The following is a 12,433-nucleotide window of genomic DNA, read 5'->3' on the forward strand; positions in this document are numbered from 1 at the left end:
GCCTTTTTGGGATTTAACTTCAGACCCGCATTCTCGATTAGTGTCAGGAGTTCCTCCAGCAGAGCGTAGTGCTGCTCTTTTGTCTCTGTTTGAAGTAAGACGTCGTCCACATATTGAATGATGCAATCTGGCTCAGAAAATGTCTTCAGAATATCCACCATACAGATGTGGAAGTATGTAGAGCTGGATTTGAACCCTTGGGCCAATCGACAGAATGCATACTGCTTTCCCTGAAATGTAAAGGCTAGCTTGTATTGGCTATCCTCATGTACGGGAATTGAAAAATAGCCATTTGATATATCAATTGATGAGTACACCCTCGCTGAAGGTTTCAGTGCCGTCATCATATCTGGCATCTTAGCAACTACATTTATAATAGATGGGGTGCATCTGTTTAGCGCACGGAAATCTACAGTGGGCCTCCACCCCCCCTCCTTCTTCACTGGCCAGAGGGCTGCATTTGTTTTAGACTGGCATTCTTTAATTACATTTTGTGCCAATAAGTTCCTCACTGTGCTCTCTATGTATGGGATAGATTCGGGTGGAATTTTGTACTGGCGCTGAGGTGGCGGATCAGGGCCCTCAATTTTAACAATCATGTTTGAAACCTTACCACATTGCGCTTTAGATGTTGCCCACACTTTGTTATGTTGCCACAAGATTTTAGCCAATATTTGGTCCTCTGTATTCAGTATTGCCTGCGGGTCAAGGATTTCATTTGTTTTAACTGATGCAACCTCACCGCTGTCTATGACCGTATGCACCTTGCCTTTGTATCTAGACCCTTTCCACAATACCCAATTATATAGATCGAGAATCAGTCCGTGTGCCCCCATGACATCAGAGCCCAAAATAGTGCCCTCATGTGTTGGGGAAAGAAACAAACTGTGTTCCACACATAACCTCTTTATTTCTATGTTTACGGGTATTGATTGCTCAGAGGGTACTAGTTGTCCCCCGAATCCTCTAAGGAAAATTTGCCTCCCCGCAGGATCCTTTTGAAGTTCAATGTTAGTTATGCTGACAGCTGCCCCTGTATCCAAAAGTACATTTGTGCGATGGCCCCCTATCGCCCCTCGGATACGTGGTCTGCCGCTTTTGTCCCTGTCCAGCTGACATATTAGGGACAACTCCGGGGCCTGACATCCCTATGGTTTAAAATAAGGATTGGTTGGGGGAGGGATTTTATACTGCTCGTGGTTTTCCTCAAGCCTTTTCCCTATCCTCTGTACTTCCCCCCGAAGAGAACCATATATTGTAGCATCAGGTGCCTCGTTTGGCTCCTTCGCCACCTTATCTGGTCCAGGTTTTTGCTGTTCCCTCTTATACCAAGGCTTCTTCTCACCCATGTTCCTCCTAGGCAGTTTACAGTCCTTTATCACATGGCCTGTATTGCCACATCTGTAACACCTGCCTGCAAATCTCACTCTAGGTTCGCTTTTAACTATCTCCGCAACTCTTTTATGGGGCCTATTGTCTTGATCTGTCTCCCGAACCCAGTCCCTTAATATGTTTATAAAGGTCTGATACGAGGTGGCGTTCCTCAGTGCAATTCTGGTATGGTAATCTATACATGTGCATTTATTAGCCATAGAACACAGAAAGCTATTGTCATCAGGAGACATATCAGGACAATTGTAGGCGGCTTTATAAATGGAGAAGTATTCACTGCAAAAGAGTATTGGATCAATTCCCCTCCTAAACTTTGTATTTTCCAGTGCGTCTGAACCCCTAGTATCTCTTCCTCCCATTATGCGCTGCATTTCCCTCATTCTATCTGCCGAGTTCCCCCAATTTGAGTTTAACTCGGGAGATAGACCCCTATGACTCCCGACTGGTGTTTGCAGTTTTTCACACAGTTGCAATGGAAGCCATGCGCGGAGGAGTGCGCATGCATCCCTATTGTTCAAAATGTACTGTGCCACTACCGCTTCCAGCCTGTTCGAGAGACTAATGGGTGAAGCGCTAGTGTCAAACTTTCCCAAAATCTGGCACAAATTTGTGCGATCTTGTATGGAGAGTGTTGTGGATTGGGTGCTACCCTCCCTTTTTATGATATCTAATCCTTGTCCAGTCCTTTCTGGCACAGGAGTGAAGAGAGAAGAACTTTGATTCGGGGACTCTTCAGCATTGTCAGCCGAACATACTGGTTGCTGTTCGATCGGTATTCCTTCTCTTTGATCCTGGGTCACAATGGAATGTGCATCTTTGTTAGCACAGCAATGGGTGTGCACGTTCTCCATTGCCCGTGCTCTCAAAGACACAATGGTATGATCTTTTTGGGCTAGCTGACTTTTACATTCCTGTAGTTCTGCCCTAAGCATTTCTATTGCATTTACATTCCCAGCCTCCTTCTTTTCTAAAGATGCGATACACTGTTCTCTCAACATACATGTTTCCTTCCATTCATCCAACCCCTGTTCCAATACATTATTCTCAGTCACCAATTGTTCAATCTCATTCCTCATGTCCTCACATTCACAAATATCCGCTATAGCTGCAATATCTCTACTCGCATTTTCTATCTTTCCTAGTAACTCTGTTCTATCCTTATACCACTCCAACTCTTTCTGTTCTGCAATTTCTTTCATTCTCAGCAACATGCGTACAGAATTGGCTATTCTCTTTTTCTTGCCCTTTTTTGAAGATTTTTTATCCTTTATGGCATCATTATGAGTATTGCATTGTTTCAATAGATCATTGAATTGGTGTGTTAAAGCATCCTTTACTATACTGTTGAATTGAATACAAGCATTTTTCCCAAGAAACTCTTCAAGGATATCCATTGACATGCTAATTAGCCTATCCACGCTAGATTGCTCAACCAGTTGCTTAGACAAAAGAAAACAGATAACAAATGGACAACCCCCCCTAGTCGTACCAAAAGACAAAAAACAACAAAAAAAAAAACAGATACGAACGTTTAAATCTACAGTGACTTGTGGTTCTACAGCATACAAGACACAAGGCACACTCTTAATCAATGCCTTGGTTTTATTGGACCAGAGCTATTTCACTCTCACGTGTGTAGAAATAAAACCCTATACTTCCCCCACTTTTTCCTCAAAGATGTATGGTAATTCCTGCCACTCTCTAACCAACACTGTGCATTAGCAATACACTAAACAATCAGATACCAAGCACACAAAGACATAGAGGAAGCTGTTTAGAAGCTAGCTTTGACCTGTAGTCCCACCCCAACTTCAGACAAAAAAAAAAAAAAAACAGCGGGAAAAAAATAAAAAAATAAAAATAAATAAAAAAAATAAAAATGCAAAAAGCCAAAAAAACAAAAAACAAATACAAATTCGTTTACTCACGAATTTCTTTAGGAGAACACACTCTTATTCAATGTCCTTCTATCCGATAGCAGGTCATAGGGAATTTCTTTTGGGACAGAATGCTTTTTCACAATCACGTGGATATTTCCACTTTTCCCTCAAAATTGTATGATTTATCCTGTCAATCTGCGGTTATATCACATAACCAGGGATGATCAGTCCCTTATCTCGCCAGTGCGCCAATTTGCCCTCTGGTTACAGTTTCTGCAGCAAACACAACAACAATGTACGTATATATATATATATATATCAGTCACAATTCTCACCAGGTTTTACGCGTCCGTTCTACCAGTGGAATATCTCCCAGAATCCTCCTGCTCATCCAAGCGTGGTTTCAGAATTCGCGAGCCAGCGCTAATCTTGTCCACACTAGAGATGACTTTCAGTTCTGGGTGTCTTTGAGGATCGTCGCGACTTACAGGGACTCAGAAACAAAAATACATTAGATTTTCGTGGATTCTGTGTAAAAATACGTACTACACGCCTTCTGGGGTGCCAAATGAAGTAATCGATCAATTCAATCTAATATTACTATTATCAGTTATGTATTCCTCTGTCTAATCCCTATAGTTTAGCTAGTCTATTACTCTATTACGCCAAGCACATGTTATTGTTAATATCACAATGCTACCATCCTTGGCTATGAAATCAATACACGGTCTAAGATCAATCAAAATCTCATTTATTTCCCAAGGAAATAAGAAAAATGTGCATCAAGTATCAGTAAAAGTTACAATAATACATAGCATACAATCACAGTGCAATCTAAGCCTTATACTTATCGATCCTCGTGACTGGGTCTTCTGATGGAATAAAGAGGCAGAGCTCAGGTCACAACCCTTTTTGTCAAACATACCTCAGCCATACCACACCCCATAGCCCATCCTACTCTTTCCCGTAGACCAATCAGCGTCTCTGGGGTGTCTCCTCCCCCAGGCTAACAGTCCTGCCATACTTGGCCTCTGGGGGCAGTGTTTGCCCATGGATCTCGGACGCCCCACCAGCTGCCCCCCCTGTTCTTGCAGACAAGCCGGCGCCATATCATCTTTGAAGTTCAGTACATTCCAGGTGGGCTGAATAGAAACTCATTCTGCTATTCAAATTGTGTCACATTCCTTGCTTTTAAACGTGTGAAACTGCCTGGCAACCATATGGCTGAGTTCGGCTGTACAAACAGCTGTGTAAATGTATAATAATAAATTCCTGTCTGATTCCAACAGCAGGAAACCCATTTCATTGACAAAGCTGCCCCTAAATTTCTTTCCTCCTCATACCCACAATTTTATACTGCCTCTACCACGGTTAAACAACATGGAACTCTAAGCCCTTGTACACACGGTCGGACATTCTGATGGACAATGTCTGATAGGACCGTGTTGTCGGATAATCCGACAGTGTGTGGGCTCCATCGGACTGTTTCCGTCGACTATCCGACGGACCAAGTTTGAGAGATGGGCTATAAAAGTTTCCGACAACATGATCCGTTCACGTCAGTTCCGATTGCGTGTAGCCTAGTCCGACGGACAAGGTGCCATGCATGCTCACAATAAAATTCTGAGACGGAAGCGCCCCCTCAGGTAAAACTACCGCTCGTAATCGATATAGCACATTTGTCACGCTGCAATGTTAAACATTCTTTCATGCAGCACATTCTCTTTTTCTTTACAATGCTACAAGAATGAATTTGTTTTGCTGCTCATATTCACACACACTTCTCCCAAACTTATTTCTTTCTTCTTTTTACTCATTTCATCAATACAATATTTTAATTCGTCACATCTCCCCAATCTTTTTTTTTATAATTTAGTGGTTGTTCTTTTTAATCAACATCTCCTTTTTTGACAGTTTGCTCATCTTTGCATTTTTTTTGGTGTGTTTTGTGTGTCAACTTACCACAACACCATTATTATGTTTTTAATTTATTGTTTTCTTTTTAATCTAGAGGAGGTTGTTTGGTGTTGGTGCCCCTTGTTATTCGTTTGACTTTGTATTTTTGAAATGTACCTGCCTACTCACAAATAAACTGTCCTTTTTGAAGTACAACAAATAGGCAAGTATTTCTTCAACCAAGAAAAACCTTTATTTAGGTGTCAAACAAATAAACAGGAAGGCAACGCTGGAGAAACTGGTCAATTTGGTGAAGCCTTTGGCCCCCAGGGCAGACATGAACTAATTTGAAAATGCAAAATTGGTGGCCTGAAGAGTACATATCTCAGGGAGAGCAGTCTGTTCCAGAAGTCCAAGAGATCAGGAAGAGCAGATGTCATATATGTCCCCAGGCTGTGGTCCTACAAGAGGCTGCATCTTCTGTCAGACCAGAGTGAACCCAGGCCATCACTCTCTGGTCTTCCTTGGGCACTTCCCTCCAGGCTTCCTTCCAGGCTGTGGCTCGGCTCTTGTAGTTGTGGCAGGAGGAGGAGGAGGAGGAGGAGGAGGGCAATGGTCAAACTCACAGCTGAGGTCTTCCTGTGTATGAAAATGGGACATAGTTTTAGTTTTTTGGTCATAAATCACACAATTTTGTGCTCATGACTATTGCAAATTTAAAGTTACCAAATAGAACAGACTATCATTCTGAGCCCAGCATTTTTCATTCTTGTCCCAATCATTTTTGGTCACTACTGTCTATAACCACTTTGTTAAATTACAACTTACTGATCAATAATAACATCTAGTTAACAACATTAAATGTACGACAAGAAATATGTTCAACAATGCTATACCTGTCTCAAGCTGGGCCCATACACATGTTGCTGCCTGGAGGGCCCAGGTTGGACATCGGAAGCCTCAGCTGGGGGTAAAGGAAGCCTTAAAGGAAGACTGGAGAGTGGTGGTGTGGGTTCCCCCTGGTCTGCCATAAAATGCCGCCTCTCATAGTACAACATCCTTGGGTAATAAATGGCATCTGGATCTCCTGATCTCAGGGAATTCTGGTGCATCTTTCGCTCCCTGAGGTATATACACCTCAGGGCACCAACTTCGCCCTTCACATAGGTCATGTCTGCCATGGGGACCATGATATTCACCAAAGCAAGCAGTTTCTCCAGAGCTGCCTTCCTCTTTCTTAGGTCATTATAAAAGGGTTTTTTCTTCTGCCACAGGCTCCCTGAGCATATCAATGAATAGCCCCATAAAATTTAATTGCTTGAAGGGATCCATCTTGTCTGCAAGACAAAACACAAGACAAAATCTAATAATAATGCCATGATAAACTCTCCTAATCTTGTCCCAACATAGGCCTATATAGAAGCAGTATAGGCTAGTGATGTACCAAGTTAAAAATGGTACCTTTATTTGCACGATCGGCGCGTCAGCTCCTCACTCTGCTCACAGATCGTACATACGACACACGCGTGTTGCGTTTTATAAACAGTGCGCATGCGTGAAACTCCGCCCGCCCCTGACGTTCTTTCTAGACTATTCCTCACCCCTTCTCTTTCGGCGCAGTGGGGAGAGCACATGGCGGAGACAGAGCAGGTGCGCACTAATAATAGTTCCATTAACGAGGAGGGCGAGGAAAGCCCGGAGCCTGAAACGTCCCGATCCTGGAGGAGAAGATTTAAGGCCTCAAATATGTCTTTTGGAGAGATGTTGGAGTTGGTGGACATATTGAAGAGGAACGACTATGGTGGGAAGTATGGACCTTACCCAAACCCAAATATCAGAAAGGCCAAGATCATGACTAAAGTTGTGAAGAGTCTTCAGAAGAATTTTGGGGTACGACGATCCAAGGATCAACTGAGAAAAAGCTGGTCAGGCCTGAAACTGAGGGAGCACGATCAGTACAGAAGGATCAAGAGAGTTCTTCAAAAAAGTAACTAGTTGTCGTGTGTTCATATTATTATTATTGCTTGCATACTGCTCCATGTGCTTTGATTTAATGTTGTACAGTTTAAAATGGGCACATGGGTTCATGTTCATGGGTTCATTCGCTCATACTAAACATTGTTCGTTAGCCCACTCCAAAAACCATGTTTTGCCAAATTGCACTTCACTACATTTGTTCACACTACAGGTAAGTATTGCAGCTTTCAAAAGTGTCAAAAATAATGTTTTCATCTTTGAACTCTGCCAAAAAACACAATAGTACAACACTTCCAAGCAATGTTTCATATTCCTATTTCTGCCCTCTGTATGCTAAGTATTCCTTTTTTACATTCTCATAGGGGAGAGAAGACTCGGGACGTCTGAGGTCACCAGGGACCCCACACCTCCCAAAGAAGGGGAAATACCAACACCAGAAGCAGAGGAGGAGGAGGAAGGAGAGATTGTTGAAGTTGGCCAAATTGTCACCACAACAGATGAGTGTCGGAGACCACAGCTTCTGGTAAGCTAATCAATGTATGTCTGCATATTTATAATACACAGTGCGACTTTGCACGAGAGACACGGCTATCCGGGACTCTCCCAACTGATTGGCTGAGACATACTGCAGGTGCCATTGGCTCCCACTGCTTTCAATCAAAGTCAGTGAGCTAATGAGCAGAGAGAGGCCAAGAAGGGGCTCCGTGTCTGGACACACAAAGCAGCAGCTAGGCTCAGGTGCCCCCATAGGAAGCTGCTTACTGTGGGGGCTCTTAGCAGGAGGGAGGGGCCAGGAGCACTGGCAAGGAACCCACAAAGAGGAATATTTGTGCTGCTCTATGCAAAACCACTGCACAGAGCAGGTAAGTATAACATGTTATTTTTAAACTAAAAAAACAAGACTTTAGTATCACTTTAAAATACCTTCTAGGATTTATAGAGTTCCCAGTAATGATGGTGCATCCCTTTGCAGTGGTAAGTGCCATATCTTATCGCCAGCTCCCATTGTATTGCTATAATACTGGACTGTGAGATTGCCTGACTATTTCTGACTCAGATTAACCTAACTACTTTCTTGCATGCTGCTTGCCTTGACCTCTGCTGGTACCTGACTATGCTTGCTTTCATTTGCTACCTGCCTAGACTCTTACCTGTGAACATTACGACTATCACATCTGCAGCCCTGTAAACGGTCTCTTCACCTTAGCCTCTCCATTCCAAGCACCCCCTTGGGGGGTGATACTGAGGGACATGACCTGGTGACAGTTTGCAGTGAAGAAAATTGGCACCACTAGGGTGAATACCAGGACCAAAGGGTCTAGTATTGATTTTGGGTGGGACCTCATGCCATTTTTTTAATATAGCAACAGTGACATTTAGAAAAAAAATCCATTGGTTCACTTTTCCCTGAAAATGTTCTTTATTTTGTAAATAATACAATAGGGACCCCCCAAAAACATACCAGAGCCTCATCCTCCTTGACGATGGTCTTGTATGTAATCTGGTGAGTCTCCTTTGCATTATTTAGGGACCACACTGCACAGGGACAGATCAGCTCTGGGAAAGGTTTTGCCTCTTCAGCTGAGAAAGGGCTGAAGACCTAGAAACTTTCAGAAGCCTAGCTGCCAGAAGGGAAGTATTGTCTGCATAGCGTTTTGTCTGAGGAACTATTCAGTGATTGAGATTTCCTCCACAAGATAAATGAATACACTTCAGAGCTTAGGGAAGACATGCTTTGCTTAATCTTCCACTATATAAGAAATATAAGTTGCACCTTCCTTTAAATTGCTTTAATGCTTTGAAAAGGGAACTGACCTGAACCTTAGTGTGTTACTCTATTTTTCAATGTCCTGGGTAAAATTTTACTTCAATTACCCTGTTATACTCCCTCAAGGTAGTTACCTCCTACATGCAAAATGTTTTTGGAGTCTGGAAGATTTGATCAGTAACCAGGGCTGGCGCGAGGATTTTTGCCACCCTAGGCGAAACCTAATTTTGCCACCCCCTGGCTCCACCCCTGACTCCACCCCTTTGTCCTGCCCATGTATACCCCACTTTTTAACGAAGCACCCATCAAATGCAGCCTCACCAGCATCCATCGACGCAGCCTACCAGTGTCCATCAATTCAGCCTACCAGCACCCATCAATGCAGCCTACCAGTACCCATCAAATGCAGCCTCACCAGCACCCATCAAATGCAGCCTCACCAGCACCTATCGACTGCAGCCTACCAGCACCCATCAATGCAGCCTCACCAGTACCCATCAAATGTAGCCTCACCAGCGCCCATCAAATACAGCCTCGCCAGCACCTATCAAATGCAGCCTACCAGCACCCATCAATGCAGCCTACCAGCGCCCATCAATGCAGCCTACCAGCGCCCATCAATGCAGCCTACCAGTGCGCATCAATGAACGTTTGCTTGCTTTTATTCATTTGGGAGTTGGGACTTAGTTGCTTGCTGCAGAGAGAAGAGAGTAGGAACACCAGTGGCTGGGCGACCTAGGCAGTAGTTAGCCCTAGGTGGCTTCCTAGTTTGCCTAGTCAATAACCACTCTGACATGGTTAACATGTAGTTGTGTTATAGTGTAGCATAGAAAAGTATCACAAACAAATCCACACCCACTATTGCTTTGTTTTCTGTCAATCAGACTCCTTCAGATCTTTACGTAGAAGTGATCCAGATAGATGCACAGCCACCCAATCACTTTTATCTATCAACCTTTGAGCAGAGCTTTCCTTTTGATCCTGGGACTCACCTTTCTCCTCTGTTAATCAAGTACTAGTGCAGGGAGCTTCAGAATGGAGATCAGGTTTCTAGAGGACTGAGCAGGTGAAATAGATTAAGGAACCTCCATTCCCCATCTTTCTCTCTGAGATTAAAACCAGAAGTACTTAATTCTTAGCACTTTTGCATTCAGAGATTTAAAAATGCTGACACATTTGCTGGTTGTACAAAAAGTTTGGGGACTCTCTTCCCCTAGTCTGCTTGAAATAATAGCTGAGGAAATATCAGGGGTCTAAGGATACTTTCACACTTCTCTGCTGCAAAAATGCAGTAAAAACACATACTGTATGCATTTTTTTCTGTGTTTTTACAGTGTTTTTGCCATGTTTTTGCTTGCTTTTTTTCACCTGTGAAAATAAGGGCATGTGATTCTTAAATGGCACCATAAACACAATCAGGGGTGCATTTTTCCATGTATTTCAATAGGAAGGTGCATTTTTTTTTTTTTTTTACTGCACCAAACATGCACCAAAAAAGCAGCAAGCAGGACTTTGAAAATTGCACCTAACCCACAACCGACCAGTGTGAAGAGTTCCATAGGATTTAATGGTCATACATTTTTCTTCCACTTATTTTAACCACTTGTCATTTAGTCACATTACATATACTGAGCTTGGGCAGCACATGCAGGTAAAACCATGCATATGTCATTTTGCCTGCTCCCATTTAGGGGTGCGATGCATGCCCCCCACAGCCGCTGTGTTCACTGGATACAGCAGATTGCAGATCCCGTTACTCGGGGCCCAGTAATCTCTAATCTCAATCACATGATCACCATGTCAATAAAACTGTTATGAATGAATTCATTCATAACAGCTGTGTTTCCTATTCTTCGATTGGCCCACAGCTATCACATGGTACCTTGGTCAATCACAGCACCTTGTATCAGGTGATTAGCTGTAGCCAATCACTAGCGTAAACCATTAATGACAATTGAAAACTTTGTTATTACAATGGATTAAAACAAGATTAGAGAGAGTACCACTCTCCCATAAGGTGATGGGACTTTCCCGGCTATGTCACTGTCTCTGAGGTAAGTACATACACAGTGGATGATAATGAAATATAAATTATTACAAAGTATACACAATATAAACCTTGTTTGATGGTAACATTAGGCCATAAACACTCCATATATACTCCACCACTTCGCCATATATACTCCATCCATAAAACTTGAAAGATGCTTGTATGTGCAGCAAGCCGACGTGTTTCACAGACTTCTTATCTGCTTCTTCTAGGCAGCTCAACATGCATCTATATCATTATTCAAGTTACAAGAAGATAACATTAGCATCAATTACAATTAATTTATTCATCATATATACAAAATTTGTTAACATTAACCGGTTGCCGACCAGTGCACGACAATATATGTCTGTACAATGGCGCGGCTGCGCAAATGGGTGTACAGGTAGTTCCCCTTTAAGATGTGGCATTGTGGGCAAGTGCCCACTATGTGCTCCATGACCCTGCCCGTGGGTTCCGTGGACTCTGTCTGCCGGTGTCCCATGATTGTGTCATGGAGCAGCAGAACGTGGAGATGCCTATGTAAACATTTCCCCCATTCAGCCTAGTGACATGATAGAGATCTACTGCTCCCAATCATCGGGAGCAGTGATCACTGTCATTTCCTAGGTAGCCCACCCCCCACAGTTAGAATCACTCCCTAGGACACAGTTAACCCCTTGGTCACTCCCTAGTGCTTAACCCCTTCCCTGTCAGTGTCATTTATACAGGAATCAGTGCATTTTTATAGAACTAATTGCTGTATAAATGACAATGGTCTCAAAATAGTGTCAAACGTGTCCGATGTGTCCACCATAATGTCCACCCGTCGGCTTACTCCATAATGTTGCAGTCACGATAAAAATCGCAGATCGCTGCCATTACTAATAAAAAAATAATAATAATAAAAATTATCCCTATCCCACACCTACCTAATCCCACACCCACCTAACAACTGTCCCGAGCCACCCCCATCAAATCATTCTCTGCAGCTATTGCCTTTTGCACCACCATCCCCTCCCTTTAGAATGTAGGCTCTACAAGCATGGCCTTCCTGTACCTTTTGTATTGTACTGTAATTGTGTTGTCCCCCTTATACATTGTAAAGTGCTGCATAAAATGTTGGCGCTATATAAATCGTGTATAATAATAATTAAAAAAATGCCATAAATCTATCCCCATTTTGTAGACACTATAACGTTTGCCCAAACCAATCAATATATGCTTATTGCAATTTTTTTTTTTTTTTTACCAAAAATATGTAGAATAATACATATCGGCTTAAACTGAGAAAAAAAATAGTTTTTTTTTATATATTTCTTGGGGATATTTATTATAGCAACAATTAAAAAAAATGGGTTTTTTTTCAAAATTGTTGCTCTTTTTTTTTGTTTATAGCACAAAAAATAAAAAACGTAGAAAAGATCAAATACCACCAAAAGAAAGGTCTATTTGTGGGGAAAAAAGACGTCAATTTTGTTTGGGTGCAGC

At 42.5% G+C, this 12,433-nt stretch overlaps 1 protein-coding gene across 1 annotated transcript; it reads right to left on the reverse strand.

Moving 5' to 3' along the window:
* Positions 1–1,148: 1,148 nt before the first annotated feature.
* Positions 1,149–2,799, reverse strand: LOC143984119 (posterior protein-like). Its single transcript, XM_077484433.1, has one exon. The coding sequence runs from the start codon at positions 2,790–2,792 to the stop codon at positions 1,149–1,151; it is 1,644 nt and encodes a 547-aa protein (XP_077340559.1). The 5' UTR covers positions 2,793–2,799.
* Positions 2,800–12,433: the final 9,634 nt, after the last annotated feature.

This window comes from Lithobates pipiens, unplaced genomic scaffold, assembly GCF_037356315.1.
Source record: "Lithobates pipiens isolate NorthernLeopardFrog02 unplaced genomic scaffold, aLitPip1_a1.2 Scaffold_16, whole genome shotgun sequence".
In the NCBI taxonomy this organism is placed as follows: domain Eukaryota; kingdom Metazoa; phylum Chordata; class Amphibia; order Anura; family Ranidae; genus Lithobates; species Lithobates pipiens.

What these genes read in the sequence shown, in the direction of transcription:
- LOC143984119 (XM_077484433.1), bottom strand. Translation starts at nt 2,792, where the DNA reads ATGTCAATGGATATCCTTGAAGAGTTTCTTGGGAAAAATGCTTGTATT.